Below are 23,233 nucleotides of genomic sequence, written 5' to 3'. Positions count from 1 at the left end.
AACAGTTTGTGTTTACGAAATCATTAAATCAAGATTGTAATATTTAGGTATCGCGTCGATGACATCTGCGTTAGAATAAATTTTGAAAACTCTTGGTCATGACCTCAGACTTTACAGTAATGTGTCCCACGCTGGTACTTTCCAATCCGTACCACCACGGAGTTGTTTCATGGAAAAACTGTTCCCTCTGTGACAATATCCTCTGTTGAAGGAAATATGATTGTCAGAAAGGCTCTGTAGCATTAAAACAAAGGCGTCAATGTCCAGCGCCGATGCCTGGTGAAGAAGCCCACTGTCCTGCTGGTTTCGATGAGGGGCGTACGGGATTCCACAGAGCACATGGCTGGAAGAAACCGAGATTTGTTCCACCACGCATCAGAGTCTGCCCTAGAGCTGAGAAATTTATGAATATTGATAAGAGCATGCTCATCTGTGGGAAAGAAGCTGAGAGGGCGCTTTGAGGATCGTTAACACTGGTTTCGCACAGGGAGGAATTTTGTTTGTGCGGACCGTCGATACTGTCGCTCCTATTGTCCGAGACTGAGCTGGTAGTTTTGGGTGGAACAGCTTAACCCCACAGAAAGTCAGTTTACTGAAAGATCAACGGTGTAAATGTGGCAAAATTATAATACTTACATATTATCACTTGCATCGGCTAATCCTCTGCACTATCCATAAAATTTTAAGATACTTGGTCAAAAAAACAAGTTTAGGCTTACAACAAACGGAGCTGAGCAGTCAATACCATTTTTTAACGTCTGAAACAAAAAGCTAATCTTGCTAACATCTTGCTAACAGTGATGTATATAATTCAATTTACTACGTAAGCATCTCAAAAATTGTTTTGCATTACAAAAAAACTTGTGATTTCTGATGTTGTACAACGCACACTTTGAGAAGAGCAGCAAATTCCTAAGTTTTATGGCTATCATCCTGCCCTAAAACACCAGCCTTACCCTTAAAACTACTCCAACTGTCTCTAAAGACCACATTGTTTCAGAGCAAAATAATGAAGAAATAAAGGACTTGTTCAAAACTATGAAATAGCACGTATGGAATATGGATAATTAAGTAACAACAACAATGGTCAGTTATTTTAAGACCCTGTGGTCAGCTGTTCTGGAATAGCTCTTGCAAAAAACATAACAGAAGTGGGTTTCCAAAACTCATCAAGCACCATGATAAAACTGGTTCTAATGAAGATTTTCTTAGGAAATCAAGACCAAACCCTACCCTTGCTACAGAGAAGAAGGTTATTTGAAGTGGCCAGCCTTAGAAATCACCAATTACCAAACAGCACCTCAGATTAGAGCCGTAATGAATGCTTGACAGAGCAGTAGCAGACACATCTCAATATTAACTGTTCAAACGAGAGTATTGCCCTCAACATCGGAAATCAGGAAATAAGGTGTGTCCAAACTTTTGACTGGTATGGTACATACTGTACTGTACTAGATGTTTAAATTAGGTTACTTTTGTTTCTGATTAAATGAGGTTAATTGTAACAACTAAGACACCTTCATTTCCCTTCATTAATTATCACAACACCCGTCACTCTCCTGCTTTTGATGCCATATTAAACTTCCCACTATACACCTACTTAACCAAACCTCCTACTGCTGAGCGGATAAACCCCTCCCTGGGAGAAGAGCGTAGGGGTTAAATAATGTGATTGTGTTTTGTTTGATTAGAAAGCCAGAATAATGAAGCAAAGCCAGTTCTGATGCTGTTGCCAGATTAGCAAGGAAATCAAAGCGACAGGTGTTTCAGCTAAAACCGGGATAAGTTACAGTGATGAGTGACATGCTGACTTATAAACTCAGCAAACACAGGGAGCTGTTTTACATAACAATGACATTGCACTCATTCCTTTAGAGAAACAGAGGAGAGCTGTAGAACCAGTTTTCAGTCACGTGGGAAGGGTGTCTAATAGAAGGACTTTTTTTCAGCACTTGTTTTTGCTTTTTTTTTTCCTGGTAAATACGTTTCATTTTTAGGAGGATTACACCGACACTCACCGAATGTTGGTTTAAACTGGAATTAAAGGTAAGTCTATATAATGAAAAGAACTACATTGCATACTCTGAATGATTCAATGATTTGATTTACTAGGCAAACCTGTCTTTCCAAGTCCTTGTGAAACAGCAAATCAAACAACTGATCTAGAGATTCACTGTCAAAATGTAATAAATCATATATTAAATGTGTATTAATAGCTAATACACATCATTTGAGCTCGATAAAAAGCAATATTTCATCAGTTTTGTTAAAAAAGGGGCAATCTAGCCATTTAAATTTGGATCTCATCTAATCTAAAAAGCCCAACATCTTTCTCAGTCTTTCTCTTTTTACAGTTAATACTATGAGACGGCATGGTGGCTTTGTGGTTAGCACTTTCTCCTTGGTGGGTTTCCTCTGGGTACTTCAGTTTCCTCCCACAGTTCAAAGACATGCAGATTAGGATAATTGGCATTTCCAAGTTACCTGTATTGTGTGAATGAGTGCGTGTGCGTGTGTGCCCTGCAATTGATTGGCACCTTATCCATAGCCTCATTTCCTAAGTATCCTGATATAGGCTCCAGGGCCCGTATTCACAAAGCTTCTTAGAATTATATTTAGAACTATATTTAAGTTCTTACATTTATTCACCATACTGTGAATTTTATTACATTTTATTACTTGTAAAATATTTCAAGAAGAAGACTCACCTTTTACCAATTTACATGGTTGCAGGACAGTCTGTTTACGTTGCACTTTTAGATGGTATGTAGCCAACAATCCAAGAGAGATGGAAGAAAAGTAAAACAACAAGAAAACCAAATTGTACAGAAAAGCAGTGTTTACTTTTAGCTTTAAGTTCAGTGTTTGGAGCTCTTAAGCATCTTAAAAGTCCTCTTCTCTACTACTAATAATAATTTTAACTTTAGGAGCTGTTTTTAGGGCTAAGATGTTTTATGAATCATTTTTTATCTTTATTAAGATTTAGTCCTTAATTTATGGGGAAATTCTAAGAAAATGCCATAATTCTAAGAATTTTCTTAATTCTAAGAAAATTCTAAGAATTTTCTTAGAATTCTAAGAAGAGGAATTTTCTAAGAATTTCTTTACTAGGAGCAACTTTTAAACTTAAGAAGCTTTGTGAATACGGGCCCTGGCCTGTATTATGTATACAGGATAAAGCGGTATAGACAATGAGTGAGTGACTTAATACTATGAGCCTTTAACTATAGATTCAACATTTGTTAATATGTTCTACATATTGTGTACAAGCCTTATATACTTTAGATTGTACAGTAGCATGCTAAAGCTCTCGCCGTGCTGGATGGAGGTTAGAACTTTCAGCTGAGCGCCGTGCTGATAAACGGAACCCCCTGATGAGAAACAGCACTGCTGCATTGAAAGGCAAATTTACTCTGTCTTCTTGCTTTGAAATCCTCAACAAAGCACCTTGTTTAGAAGAAAGAAGTGAAAAATCATCCCGTCCCTCCCCCGTACAACTGGTTTCCCTACAGCTCCGCTCTATTATCCCGGACACACACGCTTTTCCCCACTGTTTACAGCGTTCCATGTGCGTTTGTTTGACACTGCTGTCTTCATAGACCATGTGTGTGTGTGTTATCTTCAGGGAGGATACTGTAAATAGGAAAATGCTTTTGTGCTTTCCTGCGCAACCGTTTCTTGATGTGAGTCTGTCGTCGCTCGTGATCACATGCTTCTTAGTCAAACACGACAGAAGTCCTATTATTGCTCTGTTACGTAGGCAAGGCCTTTCTGAGGACTAACAGGAGAAACAACTGAAATTAATATGCAGGGGAAAAAAATTATGGAGAATATTTCACCGTGTATCTGGATCTTGTAATGCTATGTGACGGCCATTTTCAACAACTAGAGTCGAAGTGTTAATTCACCCATTATGCCTCATTTCATTAAAAAGTACTTATTTTAACCTATGTATACAGTATGAAGGTTTGTACTTAGACAATGTTATTGCACTGCATTATGCCGAGTATATTTTGCAATCTGCTATAAATATCTTCTTTACTTTGTCTAAATTGCATTATAGTGTACAGTTAAAGTTCATATACAATTGTTTTCACTGATTTCTTCTATGACGTTCTGTTGTTCAGATTAGTTAGCCTGCATCATCCAGTGTATTTGCTTCGTGCTTATCATTATCCTGTATTTTTGTCATGCAGTGAAGTGTGACATTTCATTCCAGTATCCATGTTATTCAGGGGAATGAAAGTTTTTTTTTTTTTTTTTTTTTTTTAAAAGGAACACTTTTTGAGTAAACGGACTTGCACAGAAAAAACGAAACATTGCCATCTTTATCTCTTATGCCTTTTAGCCATCGGTTGCAAAATGATGAAAAGAATGTGTTAATTCAATTCAATTCAATTTTATTTGCATAGCGCTTTTAACAATTGTCATTGTCGCAAAGCAGCTTTACACAATCCAAAAAATTATTTAAGTTTGTATGGAATGTAAATGAGCATGAATCAAAATGGTCAGATAGTCCCTGGTGAGGTGTTAACACTCCTTTAATACACAACCGGAGTATTTGTGCATTCAAGCTGTGTTAATGTCCTCGTGAAATGCCAGCAACCTCCTGTAGAAGTAGATGTAATGCAAAAAGTTTAGTACTGCTCCTGTGTGGTTGACTAGACAAGGTTGAACATTAAATGAGGTCATCTGCACCACAGTAAAATGCGCCTTAAGAGGAAAAAGGCCACACATAGATACAATCCTTCAAGCGCTTTACTCTGAGAAGCCGTAACATTACAGTCGAAAACATTATGCCCAGTATTGTGTGGTTTCCACTTGTGCTGCCTGGGCAACTGTGTGCCCTCAGGGCATGACTCCACAAGACCTCTGTGGCTATCCTGTGGTGTCTGGCACCAAGACGTCGCAGCAGATCCTTTGGGTGCTGTGGGTTGATGTGCATAAAAAATCTATTAAATGACGTCTTTCAGCCTGCTGAACTATGAGAACTCTGCCTTCACTAAAAAGAGGTTGGAGTCTTGCTTTGCAGAGTCTTTTACTGTTTGTTTGTGTCTCATTCTTGTTCACTTGGTCACCTGTCAGTGTTTTTGCCTCCCTCAAAGAATATGCTAGGGGCATTGAAGTCAAACAGGTTCTTGTGATGAAATTTCTTATGAATTCAGACTGAAAACTGATTGACATTTAGAGAAGATTTTAAGCACAGTACAGTGACAAAACTCTTAGGCGCAGTAAAGCATTTAAATGGTGCAAACGTTTTAAAGAGCCCACTGCAGGCGATCCTGTAAACATTCGGTAAGTTGAACACCTGATCCTTGAAAATTTTATGGATAGCTTGTCGCCAGCTTTTGGAAGAGACATTTCTGTCTGAGGGACGTGTACAGACAATCATTCACCAGCAATACTTGCATATTTCAGAAACTTGGGTGGGAGGTAGTGTAAAGGAGTTCCTGGGAGGCTAGTGCTTCAGAAGTGAAGCAAGCACTCTGATAAAGGCTCTGACATACTAAAAAAACGTTCTATTTTAATGATATCCAAGAACTAGTGAAACACATTACTGTAGCATGGAATTATTCATTTATGCTTTTTTAACTTGTGACTGACATGCTTTATTTATATTCTTTATGGTCATATATAGCTTGTAGTTTTTTGTTCTCAGCATTGTACTAGTAACTTTGAGTCAGCTCTCACATTACCTTGTGTCTGCTGATTATGTGCAAGATATAAAGTGTGCAATCGCATCTACAGACCTGTCTTTGTGTTACTGTCTCTATTGCTGCTGGATATCTGTAATTTCCTTAGGGAGTCTTTAAAAGTTTGACTCAAACTTCCCTCGTAATAAACCTGGCTGACGTGATTACTGTAGGTATGCCTTTATTAAATGTTTGGAAATGTTTATGGAAATTTTGCATATTATAAAAAATCCTTTTAGGATCGTTTTCTTCTTCTTCTTTTTTTAAAGGTTTTTTCATATTAAACAACTTGAATTAAAAATATATATATTTTAATCTTTGTTTAAACATTTAGCTATTTAAATGATAATGTATATTCTCTTTAAGGTGAAATATAAGCTGAATACCAACATTTTAAGATAAATAAAGTATATACACAACAAGTCAAAAATTCCATGGTATTTCCTGAATTTTTTTTCTACATTGTATTTTTTTTTTAGTCATCTGAAATATACAATAATCCTCCTCCTTTGAATATTGAATTGAATGTCTGTTATGCTCTGTAAAGCCTCAATAACGGCTCTAATCTGAGGTGCTGTTTGTTAATTGGTGATTTCTGAGGTAACTGGTAACTCGAAATGAACTTCTCCACCAGAGGTATGTGCTGGTCTTCATGAGAGCCAGTTTCATCACGGTGCTTGATGGGTTTTGAAAATGCACTTGACACAATACTGTTCTTGTGAGAACTACTGCAGAACAGCTGAGCAACTGTCTTAAAATAACAACTGACTGTTGATGCTGTTGTTGTTGTTGTTGTTGTTACCTAATTAAATAATTCCATGTGGGTTATTTCATAGTTTTGATCCAGTATTGTTCTAGAATGTAGAAAACTTTTGACTGGTACTGTATCAACTTGTATTTGCAAGTCAGTGGAATGAATTGAAACCTTTGGGCAGACAATATTACAGATAAAAAAAAGAAAGTTTCGGCGGCCATATTGTTATGCAAATTAGCGGAGCAATCCTGGTTTGGGGGCGTGTCTAATACGAAAGTGGGTGGAGTCAGAGTGTGTGAGCGCCGCGCGCTGCTCTCTGTAAGTGAATCAGTCTAGATTTCCAGCCGGGTGTGTGTCATGCATCGACCTCCAGGTAACATGATCTCAGTCAATAATATCAAGCAGCTTTTCAAGTAAATGTACTCGTTAATGGGGTGTTTTAGTCGTTTTTACTAAGAAATATACATATACTTACTGTATATACACATTTGATATAATGCTACTTTTTTTCTAAACTCATTTTATACTTACATGTAATTAACAAGAATTATAGGATTATTATTATTATTATGTAGGTGTAAATGCTCTGCAAGTAATAAGCATGTCTGTTTGTGTATATGTGCGCGCGCGTGAACAGCTGCATGCAACAATGTTATAAAATATAAAGTCATAAATAACAGAATGATGTAATCTGTATTTAAGATCTGTATTTTACTGACACTTTCTGTTAGTACAGTATTGATATTTGAAAATGAAACTGGTTGCTAGAGCTTGTGACAGCTTTTTTAGAATTTACAGCATGCACTCAAGCCTGTGTGTGTGTGTGTGCTGGAGTGGAGTGCATGTCTGTACTGTATATCATAGTGGGGACCAAATATTCCCAGAAAGGTAGAAATATTTTACAGACCTTCTGGGAACCTTTGGCTTGTCCTACAAAAATGCAGCTTTTTAATTTTACAAGCAAAAGTAAAAAAAAAAAAAAAACTATCTATCCTATTTGTGCATTAAGGTTAAAGTTTGATGATTATGTCAATAGAAAGTCCTCGCATGGATAGTAAGAGTGCGTGCTTGTGTATGTGTGTCTAAATTCAAATCACAAATGAACTAGTAACTCTTCTTTAGCGTCCCCCTAAGGATATATCAGCTGGACCTGTCTCTGCTTGAATTGACGCCAGATATTCTGTATTTCATCTTGGCTCTGTGTCTCTCTTTGTCACTGCTGCTTGTCTGTTGCTGTTAGGGTATTGTTGTGGAAAAGCTATGTTTTCCCATCTCACTGTAGTGTCAGGGTCATCATGGGAACAAGCCCCTCAGTGATTATTTACTGTCTTGTTGGCCAAACACGGCAGCGTCTGGTTGCTGTGAATGAGGAGTGGCATTCCCACCTGAGGGTGAACCGATGTACAGTAGGGTAACCCCCAGGCGATTGAAACGAGGTGTTGTCAGTAGAGACGTCATCGATCTGACTGGTATCGTTCAGATACTGAGAATAGGGTGAATTGGATAGCAACAGTGGCACTAAAACTGTATTTCACACTATGATGATAAGAATTTGGGTTTCCTCCAGGTGATCCAGTTTCCCCACACAGTCCAAAGCAGATATTTTAAATGAGTATTGATATTAGTTAATAAGGAGGGCTGGAAAAATAAAGCAACATGGTATATTCTAGTTGGAAGCCTGTCAATAATATTTTTATTTTTAGCAATAAGATAATTTTAAAATAAATAAAAATCCCTCCATTTCCGAGCTGCCCTGCTGCGTCCTTGAGCAATAAATAAGTAAACAGAAGTTCAAATCTCTCTCTCTCCATATATATATATATATATAATTTTATTATATATAACTTTGTTTCAAAATTAATACAATTCTTACTCCGTAGTCTGAACAAAGTTGAACTGAACAACAAAGTTTATTTGGAGGCTACCAAATTAAATCAGACTGCATTGTCTCTTATCAATAATATTGTGAAATAAAAAAAAAAAAGTCTTATAAATTAAAAACATATCGTATTGTATTGTAAATACTAGAACTGTGTCATTAATGCAATTTAAACAGTCTTTTGTTGTCTGATTCTATTAATTAAATTGGCGTGTCAGCTTTTATTTTAGAATCAATTTACGTATTTACAGTTGTTCAGGGGAACCTACCAACATTATAAGATCTAAAATATATGAATTTTAGATGCCACAGTTATCCAGAAAATAGAACTCGAGTCCTTGTTTCACAAAGCACTTGCAAAATAGTCTCGTTTTGCGAGATTAATGCTACTTCTACCTCTGTGTGTTTATCTGTGACTGGAGCGTGGAGCAGAAATCACATGAGTTACACAATATTTCAATGTCTTTACAAAACGGTATAAGTTTACTTAAGCTTGAATACTTATAAGAAATATAGCTGAATAGGGTAAATTGGATATCAACAGTGGCACTGCAACTGTATTTGGCATTTGGGTTTCCTCCAGGAGATTCAGTTTCCCCACAGAGTCGAAAAACTGAGATCAGATATATCAGGGTATTGATATTGGTTGATATAAAGCAAAGTGTTATTGAACCACGTCTAGTTGGAAGACTGTCAATAATATGTTTATCTTTAGCACCAACGTTTTTTATTAATTTCTTTTTTTTTTGTATTTTGGGCCACAGAACTTATTGAATGTTTTAATTCATGCCAAGGACTATATATGAGGGGATACAATACAATAGAATAATTACCAAATACGTTTATTTTAAAATTAGCTTGAGACAAATCTGACAATTAACATTAATGATACTTAGGCGAATCTGATCGAAAATTGCCATCCCACAAAATCAAATTGAATAACTGCTTTAGTGGAGACCTGAGATGAACTCTGCTGTTCTTATTTTTCTGCCTTTTAAACATGTTATTGTCATCCAAGTAAGCGTTCCGTGATATGCAAACTGTCTCAGCATGTGACATTACATAGCAGGAAGCAATTTAGAAGGAAGGAAAGAAACTAATCTCCCAGCCACCACTGTCTGCTTAGACCTCCGATCAGTGCTAGACAACTTGATTTTTATCCATCCGTGACCCCTCGTCTCTAAACATTACAGGACTTGACGTCAGTTCAATTTCGAATCGGTCAAATTTACATAATTAATTCTTAAACAAAGGGAGCGTGTTCATTCTTTTGTCCTGTCAGACACTGTTTCACCCTTTTCCCCACATGTGGTACTGATCTGGAGAACGTCCTTTGTCTTGCAGCCCAGTTTTGTCAGGAGCTTCCATTAATGAGTGGGTGTTCAATGGGAGGGGTGCTGAGAGGGAATGAAATCTGCATGTGTAAAGAGATTGTGGGATTCTGGCTTCTTGTCTTAGAGAAACGAGGGTGGGAGATTCTCGGAGGGACCGTACACACCTTTGGGGCTCTGTGTTCACGTCCAGAGAGGAAGTGTAGCTTATGAGAAATGATTAGCTGGTCTGCTTTGATTTGTATGGCTTTCTCAATATTGACTTTGGCTCCACATAGTCTTTATATTGGAGCCTAAATCTGTCTGTCGTCCAGGGCTGCACTGTTGGGTATAAATCATGAGAAAACTTTTTCTGCTTCATCCGTTACACTTAATTTGTGACAAATTGGGCTTTGGTAGTGCTGGATAATTTCCCCTTTCTCTGAGGAAACCTCCGCGAAACAAGAAGCATATCTGTTGAAATGTCTGACGAACTACAAAAAGACAAAATAGTGCTGGTAAGCCAGCTAGCTCTACCTAGGTTCAGCATTAGCTAATGTTATTACTAATGCTTATTCATTATTTATTTATGAATTATTAGAAAATCATTAATAAAGTTATTCTTTCCTTTCCTTCCACACCAGATGGCCGGGAAGCCGTTCCGTGCCACCTTTATCTGGAGCAGCATCATTAACAACCTGCAGACGCAGGTGGAGGTCAAGAGACGACGTCACAACCTGAAGTCCTACCACGACTGCTTCCTTGGCTCCGAGGCTGTGGATGTGGTGTTGGCTCACATCATCCAAAGCAAGTTCTGCGGCGACAATGAGGTACCACGTTTCAAAGCGGTGCGCCTCTGTCAGGCGCTCATGGACTCGCGGGTGTTCGAAGCAGTGGACACCAAGGTGTTCGGGAAAGAGAAGAGGCCAGCCAAGTTTGAGGACAGCAGCTGTAGTTTGTACAGGTTTCTGAATACAAATGCCAACAAGGATACGATCGAACAGACGTATGAATCTGCCTCCATCAACAGGAACGAACTACCCAAAAGGTATTTGGGTTTGATCTTGGAGGACAGTTTAATGGAGCTGTTTGAATTTGTGTTTGTCTGGTGTTATTTGACGAACTGGAATGTTATAAATGAATCAGCTGTGGCATTAAAGCCATGTAAAATTAACACATTAATATCAATTATGAACCAATAAATTGGTGATGCAATCATGGGAACCCAAGGTTCATTTATGTCTCATGCGACCAAAGGCCCAAAGCCAATGCAGCACATCTTGTCCAAAAAATTACATGTTGGCCATGAAAGAAATGCACCAGAACACCCAATGCACCACAGTGTAGAGCGCACTTGGCCAAAGAGCTCAAGGTTGTTGAGCCATCCTCCAAATTCCCCAGATCTTGATACAATCAACCACCCATGGGCTGCACCGGACAAACAAGTCTAATCCACAGAGCCCCCACCTCGCAAACCCACAGCACCCAAAGGATCCGTTGCCAATGTCCTGGTGCCAGACACCAAGGCACGCTGACAAAGATCTCGTAGAGTCATGCCCCAAGGGACCAGAGCTTGCCAGGCAGCACAAGGAGAACCTGAACAATACTGGTCTTAATGTTTTCTATGTAGTGCTCAGGTTGGTTTGTGTAATAAACTGGTTATTGAAGAAAAAGTCAAAAAACAAAGATATTGAATTGGATACTTCCTGTATAGTAAGTGTTTTTTGAGGTTTGCTGGGACTCTTCCATTAGCTTTGAACCTTACACACTAATCCACTATGATCCAGAATTCACATATAGCTGATTGAAAAACAAAACTGGTACAAAAAGATGTGGTTAACACTAGCATGCAACGTCTTGTGCAAAAACCAGATTCTAATCAAATCCAACATCTCTACACAGGGAAGAGGAACAGGAGTATTCAAACACCTCGCCAGTCAAAACAGATAAATCCCTGGAGGAAGTTTTGGGGAACCTGAACTCAAGCACAGTCATCACACCCCAGCTGATGAATCTGGGTCTGTCACAGGAGTGTAAGTCAATTTAACTAAACTGCTCATTTAACTTGAGCATATTTAAATCCTAAAAACCACTGAAAGGATATGAAAAGGTTTTATAATCCGTGTCCTCTGCTTTACAGTGGTGGATGAGGTTTGGCAGCAGCAGGCAACGCTGAGATTACTGCAGCTGATCGAGTTGCCTCTATTGGAGAGTCTTCTCGAAGGAAAGGAAAGTCCCCGGCCTCCCCTGCACGGGATGGACAGTGACCCAGATCTCCTTTACACCAGCAACTACGTGGACCGAGAAATCCTCAAAGCATTCAGCGAAGCTCAGTACGTGTTCTTCGTCATCTTATAATCGAATTATAGCGTATTAAAATAAAGAATTAATGGTGAAATATGGTGGAGATTTCTCTCAGTGTTTTTTTTTTTTGTTTTTTTAAAGCCTGTTCCTTTAAATTAATTTCTTTTCATGCACTGTAGCAAGCTTTTTTTTTTTTTTGCTTTATTAAGTTTCAGCAAGAGGAAAAAGAGGCGCTAGTAAGTGATGACAGACGCTGTTTCACAGACGCTTCAGAACATTAGATGTAACGATTAAAATATGAAAATCCCCACATTAAAACGATTAAAGTGTTGACAGATTCCTGGTATTGTTCCTCATATGAGGAATAAAACGCTTCAGGATGTTTTTCTTCACACAGGGCCATCACCATGGTTGATTATTTTTTGCTTTAACAGCACGTCCTGTTCTGTTTATTAATGAATTATTACTCATTCGATCTTATCATAAACAAATACTCTTTTGATCCGCTCTCCCACCCTAAAATTATCCACCAGACTCTTTACATCGAACAAACCAGATGTCCCTAAACCTGGAGGTGTGGTCTGGAATATTTTTCTATGATGAATCAGACATATCTGGGCGTGCATGCAAATCCAAAATACGATGCGCACCTCTTGTCACCTGCGTAATGCTGAGGCCGGTCATTATATAAAGAGCTCTGTTTGAAAGCCGTAGCCCTCAGGTTGCTGTGCGATTTCTCCTCCCACATGGCTGACGGTCTGAAGGTCAAGAGTATGATCAGATCGCTTTGTTTTTCTCTGCTTGTGTCTACGTATTTTTCCTTTTGTCTTCTTTATTAACTCTTGTAGTTGTTTGTTTTTTCCATTCTCTAGTGCCGATGCCTGGCTCTCAGCAGCTGTGGACTGCCTGGAGTTTCTTCCTGATCAGTTGGTAGTCGAGGTCAGCCGAGGGCTCGCCAAATGTCCGGAGGAGACTTCGCAATATAAACGTCTCCTCTATAGCATTCTGATCCAACACTACGGCCAGACGGACTACCCTCCACTGTTCACCAACCACGTCTTCGACATACACAGCGGTATCTCGGAGCTATTAGGTAGGACAGGATGAAGGGAAGGGGTCTTAAATAGGAGCTCCGATCTCCTATTTTTCTAATACTCCTGCAGATCATTTAGCAAGAGCATGGAAAAGACATGATACTGAAATCTATTTATTGGTATCACACATGCAGACGTTTTTAGATATATGTATTTATGACAGCATGCATCTCTCTCTCTCTCTCTTTTTCTTTTTCACCCTCTCGTTCCTTCCTTATGATTTTCTGCGATGTACTGATTAAAACTCTGTCCTGCAAGATCTGGTATTATTTTGTTACATTAGCTTTAAATGTTGTAAAGGGAGGTCTGGTGGTGCAGGGGGAGAATGTAGCTCTAATGCATCTGGCTAAGATAAGATAAATTGCCCCAGGTGTAAACAAAGTGTGTGTGTGTATGGTGCTTTGCCATAGACTGGTGTTTAATGCAGGGTGTATTCCTGCCTCACACCCAGTGTTCCTGGGATTAATGACATGCTAGATGAAAGTGACTTAGAGAGAGACAGAAAAAATGGTTTCTCCTTTTCTTTTTCTTTTTTTTTACCGAGGGAAGACATGAAGGTCAGGAAAAAAAAAGAAAAGAAAAATACAAATTTTCTGAAACAATGAGTATTTATTCCAGACCCAAGAATCCAGGCCAGTGAAATGACCCATTCCTAAAGTACGTAAGTTAGGAGGGGAAGCTTGGATCTGCATGAGACAGATCTGCTTTATATCATTCCAGAAACAAATTCTCACACATAAGATATGTTATAATGGTTATAATATTAATATACAGTTATTACATGTATTTACTTATTGAGTGGATGTCTGTAAAGATTCTCAGTCATCCAGGTCTGGAAGTCTAGTCAATGTACTGAGTGTTCTGTAACATGAAATTAAATCAAATATTCATTGAATTACTGGAGTGTTCCTAAGTTCTGATTTCAGATCCCAAACAAAGAGTTAAATCACGTTCTAGTGTTTATATCCCAATGTTTCATGCTTCTGTAAATGTGTTGCGCAATACATTAAATGCAATAAGTGTTTAACAGTTAACCAAAATGAAATGCTGTGAATTAGTGGGGAAAAAAAAGAAAATGTGGGAAAAACCTTTCTCTCGGCTAGTTAAATAGATGAGTTTTTACATCAGTGTCCAACTAGTCACATACGTCCAGAGTCCAGTCTAGACCATCTGCTTCAGCTAATCATTTAATGGCCAGGTTTTTCTGTTCAAGCTTTTCTGCTCTCTTGTATTCAGTTGGCTAAAAGTGTTAGTGAGGTTGTTTAAAGACCTAAGGGACTTACGTATATGACCCATTTGGCCAGTCTGTTTGTGTTATCTAAAAACGATATATATCCCCAGAGTATGCTTACATAAGCTTGTTTGTGTCTGTGTATGTGTGTCTGTAGTTAATGGAAAGCAGGAGCAGGCTCTGGAGGCCCTGCAGCTCTGCCTAAAGCTCCAGGACTCCCGCAGCAGAGAGGAGCTCCGCAGACTCCTCCGCTTCATGGCTCTCGCCGCACAGCCAAGCGACCTCAAACTGCACAAAGAGGTGAGACTAGGCTTTTTTTTTGGGGGGGGGGCTGTTTAAATTCGTGCTAATATGATGGGCCTACAAGTCAAACCGGGATTGTTATCTCATAAGCAGAAGAAGAGATCTGAGCGCTAGTCCTGTTAGTCATGACACGTTTTCTGTGACCGTGTTAGTGCTAGCATGGAACAGCGTATTATGGGGAAAGTTCTTATAGAAGAAGGTATAAAACAGATTAACATTTACAGAAGACTCCAAGCACAGTACGGTGATGAGAATATTAGCCGCAGTAAAGCATTTGAATGATGTAAACGCTTCAAAAGCCATACTTCTAAAAGTCGAGGTAGCTCACAGCTCCGACTGCAGTCGTTACCCTTAAACATTCAGCGAGTAGCTGTAACGCCTGATCCTTGAAAATTTGTTGATAACATGTCACCAGAGGGATTTTGAGCCATTCTTCTTGCTGAATAGTGGCCAGGTCACTTCGTGATGCTGGTGGAGGAAAATGTTCCCTGACATGCTCCTCCAAAACACCCCAAAGTGGCTCAATAATATTTACATCTGGTGACTGTACAGGCCATGGGAGATGTTCAGCTTCACTTTCATGTTCATCAAACCACTCTGTCACCAGTCTTGCTGTGTGTATTGGTGCATTATCACCCTGATACATGGCATCGCCTTCAGGATACAGTGTTTGAACCATTGGGTGCGCATGGTCCTCCAGAATGGTTCGGTAGTCCTTGGCAGTAAAGCGCCCATTTAGGACAAGTATTGGGCCTAGGGAATGCTATGATATAGCAGCCCAAACCATCACTGATCCACCCCTATGCCTCACTCTCACTGTGGGCATGCAACAGTCTAGTTGGTACGCTTCTTTGGGGCTTCTCCACACCGTAGCTCTCCCGGATGGGAAAGACAGTATTATAATATTATATTCATTCTATATTATATTATACTAATTTTATACACTCATGATTACATTAATATTATATATTATATGTATATTATATATAAACACCATGCATGAAAAGATGATAATATGTTTTAAATAAAACAAGGTATTTAACAGGAAAATACTAAATAACAAGTGGCGAAGTTGATTATTTTCCACCCAGAAGTTGATTATTTTCCTTTATTAGCACGTCTTATTGGAAGCCATGTTTTATTCCATTACTGTAAACTCTAACATACGAGACAGTACGGTCCAGGACTGAGACTGACTTTTACCCGCACTGCTAAGCAACTAGGCTTTCAAATGTAAAAATGCACTTATTATTCATATTCAAATTTAGCTCTCATTTAGCGCTCTGTCTTTAGGCTGGAAATAGAAAAATGGCCAAAGAAATAGGAAACTTTTCTGCAAACCAGGATGTATGCTGCCATGCAACATCGACAAAAGGAGTATTGTATGCAGGCAGAGAAATGCATATGTTGCAACCCAGTGACACTTTAGATAAGACACAGAGGCATCAAAAGAGGAATACAGAAAAACAAAACAGAGAACATGTGATAAACACAACAAACAAAGAGACACGTAGCACAGTTTCACACTGATAACTCTTAAACCCATGCTATAGTGGAGCCCTAAAGCCGAAACCCAGTGCATTTGTTGCTCATTAGCCACAAACACTTTGATATTGATATTGTCAAAGTCCACACGCACAATATCAATATCAGCCCTGTCAGGCCGATAGCAGTCATCAGGAATGACGTCCTATACCATGCTTTGCATAAGTATTCGCTCCCAAGAACTTTTCCACGAGTATGTCTTTACATAAATAATATACAGTATGTTTTCCAATCTTGAACTAAAATGTATCTGATTTAGATATTTTTTTGCATATAACCGTGACAGAAAAACAGACATATGTTAATTGTATAAGCTGTCAGCCCCCAGGGTCAGTACTTAGAAGAAACACTTTTTGGCGGCTATTACCATGACACGTCTTCTGGGATATGTGAAAACACATCCCACATCCTTTATTAGCTTTGCACCTGGATTCGAGAAACTCATACTGTATTCCATATATTTTTCTTTGAATAAAAAAATTCTATTCTTACTGTTTCATGCTTCCTGAAACAGATTCTCGGCTTTGCGTGGGCCGCATTACATTTGAAGCAACTTTTTTTAAGTAGCTCTTTGGCTTTTTCAATGCTAGGTCATGATGCTACCACTACCATGCTTCACTGTGGTGTCCTTAGAGTATTAAGCTGTGTTAAAATGCAGCACTTTGTTCTCATCAAAATCCACATCGATGATGTGTTTCTTCTTTTCACTATTCATTTAATTCAAGGGGGGTTTAGTGTCCAAAAATCCCCCTTTACCTTTTGGGTCCCAAATATGTTTTTTTGTCAGATGATTGTCCTGTAAACAGCTTATCGAATAACTTATCGAATCCTTTAATTTTTTTCATAACGCATTCATGGCTCTCTCCTTGATCCTATAGGTCTACTGAAAACCATTCTCAGTCCAACCACATCCTTATTGAAACGTTTCGGATCAGAAAGTTTACTTAACATGTTCCCACACCGCACTATAGGCAGTGATAAAACCTTCAATGTTTTATGCTCATGCTATACAAATACACTTAAAGTGCCATGATAATGTTAATTAAGATGTAAATTTTGACTGCGTGCCCTTGTTGTTGTTTGTTCCTCAGGTAGAGAACAGGATGGCGGTGAAGAGAGCGTTTTCCAGTGCCATCGTGTATAGCACCAGACTCGCCAAAGGAAAGGTGGATCTCCTGGTGCTTTTCATGATAGACAACCACTTAGATCTTTTCAAGGTGAGGTGCATTCGAAAGCCTTTCGAAATTTCATTTTTAAAACCTCAAATTTGAATTTTTTTTTGGCACACAAATATATTTAAAAATAAAAATGTATATATTTATGAAATGTTTACATTTTGTTAATGGACAGTATCAAAGCAGCCCATAGTGCATTACTTTTCAATGTTCGCTTACACCTTCGCTGGTTTGCTATAATTGTTAATTCCAAATATACTGTAAAAAAAAAAAAAAGAGTTTTTATCCAGCTTCATATTCCTGAAACTCCACCTCCTTGTCTGGCTTTTACATTTTCTGACAGCATATCTCTATGACTGTTTCCCCAGATCCCTGCATCGTTACACAAGCTTGTTAGTGATAAACTTGCCACCATAATCAGGGGCAAAGATCCTGACGTTGTTACAGGTAAGTGCATTACAACTATTAATACCTGTTTGCACAGTATCACATCAACAACTTACGATAGATAATACACAGACTTCCACACTGGAAAATCAACCTCTGATCACAGCCCGCTGGTGTCAAGATTATAATAATGTTTATCACGGCTGCTATCAAATGATCCTGCATCAACTCTTAGTGATCAGTAGTCAGTAGTCGGTTGATCATGATGTGTAATTTATAGAGTACTTTTGAATGTATTTGTAATCTATTTATGAGGGGTGTTCAAGTCAAAACGGGATTCGTGCTGAAATTTCACATGAATAAAGACTGTTGACCGCAAGCAAATGTTTTAAAGAAGGCCATGCATCCATAAATTGCGATCCTGGCCTGAGGTGTCTCTGAGCCCATTGCAGTCCTTCCACAGACATCCTGTGAGCGGAAGAGACACATTTATCTGTGTGAACTGTACCCACAAACACCACTTGCACATGGGATTTATGGGAGTTATTGCCCCCCCCCCCACACAGTCCTGACCTCGCTTTAAGCCATTTCCTCTTGTTTGGGTCTTTAAAGGCATTCCTGGAAGACCAGCGATTTAGAAATGAAGGGTGGCTTCTTTCTACCCTGATGGTGTCCAAGCCCTAGTGAAACACTGTGATAAGTGTATTAGTGTAGCAAGGAATTATATAGAAAAATAAATGAAGTTTTTCCTCATAACTGTATCCTGTTATTCTGCACATTCAAAAGTCCCAGTTTGACTTGAACACCACCCACCTGTACTTCTCCTGACTCATCCAAAGACATTTCCTAAAAATCTTGTCGTTCCATGTTTATTGCACTGCTATTGCGGGAAGAATCTCGGAGGAAGCGTGTATTAGTCTGCACACTGTCTGGTTGGGTGTTGTCACGTAATAAGGGAGGACTGGCTATTAAAAACAGCGGTACCCATTTTGGGTAGGTGTATACGATGCGAGATCTGCCTGGTCTTGTTAACAGGGATCATGAGTTACCTTTAGGGTCACTCTGTTCAAATATGAGAAATACACGAGTCAGCGTCTTTGCAGCTTGAAATGAGAGGCAAAGTCTAATTCTTAGTGCAACAGTGGGTTAGAGGAGACACTGCTTTCTACGCCGTCTATAGTAGCACTTAAAATCACCTAGGGTCAGATGTCTGGTCTCAATTTTGACTCTTTGATTTTGATTTTGCCATCGATTGTGGCATAAGTCATCTTTTAAACTTTTATTGTTGTTGTTTTTAACATTGAACTACGTGAATTTTGAAGATTAGCAAAAAAAAAAGATTATGCAGCAAAATGAAAACAGATTGTCTTACCATTTAAGAATGACAGAATATTTAGTACTTTATTTAGTATATTTTGTACATTTATATTTAATAGGTCAATATTAGGTTATTAAAAGTTAGTCCATTGTTTAATTTTTATTGTCTATTGTTTTTTTTTATTTTTATTGTCCATCAAAGGATGTACTTGATGTACTTGTATAATGTGTTGCTCGCTCCATGATAAACAATGCTGGTTATCCTTGATTAATTGCTGTCATTTATGAGGAATAAAACGCTTTATCCTACTTTTTTACTGATTATTCATACATAATGTGAGGAATAAAACTAGTAAAACAGTCATACATATGTTAGAATGTTTCTTATAATTAATGATGTTAGTGATGATTCTTTTCTCTCACATATACCGAAGTGGGTGTGTATCGCATGTGTCCAAACTAACACCAGATTTCTTTCTTCCTCCAGGTCCATCTTATTGTAGACGTCTTTCGAGGACCTCCTACATGCAAACAGTACAGACAACCACTAAAGAGGAGCTGGTCGCTTTGCTCCGGACCATTCATGAGAACCCCAGACTATCTGTAAAAGAAAAGCGCAGACTGCTCGGACAGTTCTACAGAGGCCACCCTGAGATATTTGTGCAGTACTTCGGTAACCAGATATCCAGTGCTTATCTGTGACGCATGGCTGTATTGCACAAGATGTACAAAGTAAGATGTAGATTCTGTAAAATGTCTTGTAAATTATGTAAAAAAAAATTGTAAATGTTATTTTCCGTTCATGGATCCATGAATTAAATGGTCAAAGTGTGACATCATGCACCTTTTAATGCCCGTATTAAAATATAAATTATATTTATCAAGATATTTTAGACCTGTAACATTACTGGTTTTGTTCTGATGTTGTTTCTTATCAAATTATGTGACCCTCGTAAAAATTTGATGTTGTTTGTTGTCATTGGTTCCTAAACATTTTTTCAATGGATTGGAGCTCTTTTTAAATAAAAGTCTTTTATGCCAACCTGTTATCCTAACTATGTTCTCATTCATTACCATGTGAAAGAGTATTAACAGTGCTTTACAAGCAGACTAGACACTAGATTGGCGGTCCGAGCCCCAGCTCGACCAGGTTGCTGCTATTGGGCCCTTGACCCTTACTGCTCCAGCTGTATAATATGCAGCTCTGACGTATGCTCTGACTCCACCCCTACTAACAAGAAGCTGGATATGTAAAAAATGAAGGCTGAAATTAAAATACTCAACTCATGTCAAGTTCACCTGGAAGTTGAGTTATGTCAAGTGGACTTCACTCTTATTACGTCAAAACGTTTCACTACTCATCCAGGTAGCTTCTTCACTCTGAGGGTAGTTGGTATAATTCCACAAATTTGTATCCTCCAGGGTCAAGGATGCTTTTCTGCTTATTAGGTGAACAATCAATAAAGTATAGAGAAGGGGAAGAGTTGCTAAGAAGAACCAGTAATAGAGATTATGGAGAGTCATTGAGATGTAACGACCAGAGAATGTGAGAGTAGAGGTATGGCCTTAGGTGTGGCTTTCCTGGTGGGCCTGTGAAGAGTTCCTGATCTTCCTGGGGAAGGATGAAAGGGTGGCAGGAAAAATAAAAGACAGGTTGTGCCTAAAACCCCCACCTTTGTTGAGAGATGGATTTTCCACTTGCAAATAGATGGCCTCGTTCACACGTCTCTCAAACCATCTATCCACCTGAAAGAAAGAGGTCCAATTGGAATGACTCAACTTCCAGACAGCCTCACGTGGTTGACTTTGGGAGGAAACCGGGGTACCTGAAGGAAACCACCAAGCACTTGCTATTTGGTTTTTAGCCATTTGGTTTCGGTGAAAAATGTAAAAAAAATATATATATATATATAATAAAATCTGTGGCTCAATTAAAATGTCACTTTCAAATCAATTATTTTAGACCTCAGCAGACTCAAGCAGTAGAAATATTAAGCAGAAAATTTAAAAAAATATGTCTGTGTTTTGCTCTTTCTAGGGCTTCTCTCATTCTAAGACTGAACAAAACACCAACGTTTATGAACAATTTATACTAAATCAGCCATTTTAAGGCTACATTCCAAACACTCGAATCCATGGCCGTGTGCTTCCTATTTGACCATCAGCCATTTTGTTGCTTCATCACTAATAGTAGAATTTATTACAACATTATGATATGTGTTCCCACTAGAATACTGTTTCTTGTGTTCTTTCTAGACCATGCGTCATTTTAAGGCTCCGTCCCAAACACTATAACTTATTTAGGATTCCTACTAGAGCAATAACCATTTCTAGCTCTGTCGTGAGTGTTTATTTAGCATATTAGCCATTTCAGGGCTAACAATAGCAGCTAAATATTTTTTTTAAACTCTATTGTTTTACTCATTGCTAAAGGCAATATTGTCCAAATAACTACAAGGTGATAGTAAAAGTTTTGAGACTAGTTTTGTAACACACCAACAAATGGCAGCACAAGGGCCTCCGAGTGGTGCAGTGGTAAAGTGCTCCGCCCTATCATCCGGAGATCTGGTTTGGTTCCCGGGTGATGCTGTAACCTCTCGCAGCCGGAGGTCTAGAGAGAGCTGATTGGCCGAGCTCTCTCAGAGGGGAGGGATAAGAGGTACTTAGTGCTCCCACATTAATCACGGCTCTACAGCCGTGTGTCTGTGAGCTCACGCAAGCGGAAGGAGCAGATAGCGCTGTCCTCCATGTGTGTTACGCCGTCCCCAACGGTGTGTGAGTGAGCAGTTCGAAAAGATGTGGTCAGCTGGCGTCACGTGGTTCGGAGGAAACGTGATAGTCCTCGGCCCTCCCAACTAAGTGGTAGTAGTAGCCTTAATGTAGGAGCCCCCTAGTGACAGGGAGGAATTGGACACGACTAAATTGGGGAGAAAATCTGAAACAAATTCCAAAAAAATAAAAATAATGGCAGCACAAGACCTTCTAACACCTTCATAAGTCAGTGTTCCAAATGACAACATTCCGTCTACACTAGAATCTCTGCAACTGGTACTATTCTGACCATGTGCATTACCTCATCTGCAATTTTGTGATGGACAACAAGTTAGAACAAAGAGCAAACATAAAATTCTGTGTGAAATCTGCCAGAAAGACGTTTGACATGATTCTGAAAGTTTAGAGCGATGCTGCATTGAGGCGTCCGAGGTTTTTAAGTGGAAGTCCTCAAGCATTGGCAATAAGAAGACCTTCAACAAGCTAACCCCCAAAAATGTCGAAACCATTCAGCAACTTGTTCTTGCATGATCGTCGGAGAACAATCCACATTAACGCTGCCATTGTCAGCGTCATAGGAAACAGTCCAGGTAATCCTCACATGTGATTTGAACATTCGCTGCCAAGTTCGTCTCCAGGTTGCTGATCCAGTAGCAGAAGGAACATTGTGGTGAAGTCTGCTAAGAACTTCCATCAGCGGGCCGCGGATGACCGTTCTTCATGTCAAGGATCATTACCAGTGACGAAATTGGGTGAAATTTCGATGAAATGTTGCATGAGTGTTTCTTTAAAGTTCACAAGCCAACGATTCCTAAGCCATGACAACATCATGCGAGATTAGTAAATCCCTCAGACGTTACATCACGGGTCTTTTCTATAGAAACGTCACTAAAAAGGTCTAGACTTAGAACAGAAACAAAGTGTGAAAAACCTCGAATGTACTTAGTGTTCGAACATGACAAAAAGCCATCTGTAGCCAGTTAAGAAAAACGTCTGCGTCAGTCTCGTCTGAGTTCTGCATATCCTGCTGTGGAAGAATGTATTCTTTGTTGTTATGTAACTAGGATGAGATTTGGAATGTGACCATTAGGATCGAAAAAAAACTGCCTTGTGGTCATATTTACAAATTATTCATGAGATTAATATGATGTTATGAGGTTGTTGCTTTGACGCAAAGGTCATTTGGATTTGGAATTAGTGGCAACAAGGTTGTGCCGTGTATGACCAGAGAACTGTACGGGGTCCTGCACCACATTATGGGATAACTATAATGTTAAGTTTGCATTTATTTTTTTAAGCAAAGGTCTTGCCCACTCACAGCGATATGACACCTTGTTTGATCTCAAGTTACTGTAAGTGAGTAGTTAGAACACTTGGTCTTCCCATGTTTCCACAAGCTTCCTCCAAGTTCTCCGGGTTCCTCCAAATCATACGTTGGACAACACAAAACCAGTCTCAGAAAATGTTCT

General features: G+C 38.9%; 1 protein-coding gene across 2 annotated transcripts; it reads left to right on the top strand.

Annotated features, from left to right (window-relative positions):
• The first annotated feature begins 1,782 nt into the window (after window positions 1–1,782).
• On the top strand, window positions 1,783–19,974 carry depdc7a (DEP domain containing 7, paralog a). 2 transcript variants are annotated; one of them, XM_053500215.1, is made up of 9 exons: window positions 1,783–2,046; window positions 10,281–10,684; window positions 11,539–11,669; window positions 11,777–11,969; window positions 12,813–13,033; window positions 14,423–14,565; window positions 17,205–17,330; window positions 17,657–17,735; window positions 19,480–19,974. In XM_053500215.1, exons 2-9 carry the CDS (start codon window positions 10,281–10,283, stop codon window positions 19,692–19,694), a joined length of 1,512 nt encoding a protein of 503 aa, XP_053356190.1. In that variant the 5' UTR covers window positions 1,783–2,046; the 3' UTR covers window positions 19,695–19,974. The 2 variants fall into 2 exon arrangements, with proteins under 2 accessions (XP_053356190.1, XP_053356191.1); XM_053500216.1 differs by lacking the exon at window positions 1,783–2,046 and adding an exon at window positions 6,787–6,820.
• Window positions 19,975–23,233: the final 3,259 nt, after the last annotated feature.

Source organism: Clarias gariepinus, chromosome 7 (assembly GCF_024256425.1).
Source record: "Clarias gariepinus isolate MV-2021 ecotype Netherlands chromosome 7, CGAR_prim_01v2, whole genome shotgun sequence".
Classification (NCBI taxonomy): domain Eukaryota; kingdom Metazoa; phylum Chordata; class Actinopteri; order Siluriformes; family Clariidae; genus Clarias; species Clarias gariepinus.
The sequence above is the reverse complement of the archived record's forward strand: the minus strand, read 5'-3'. Positions and strand labels throughout refer to the sequence as shown.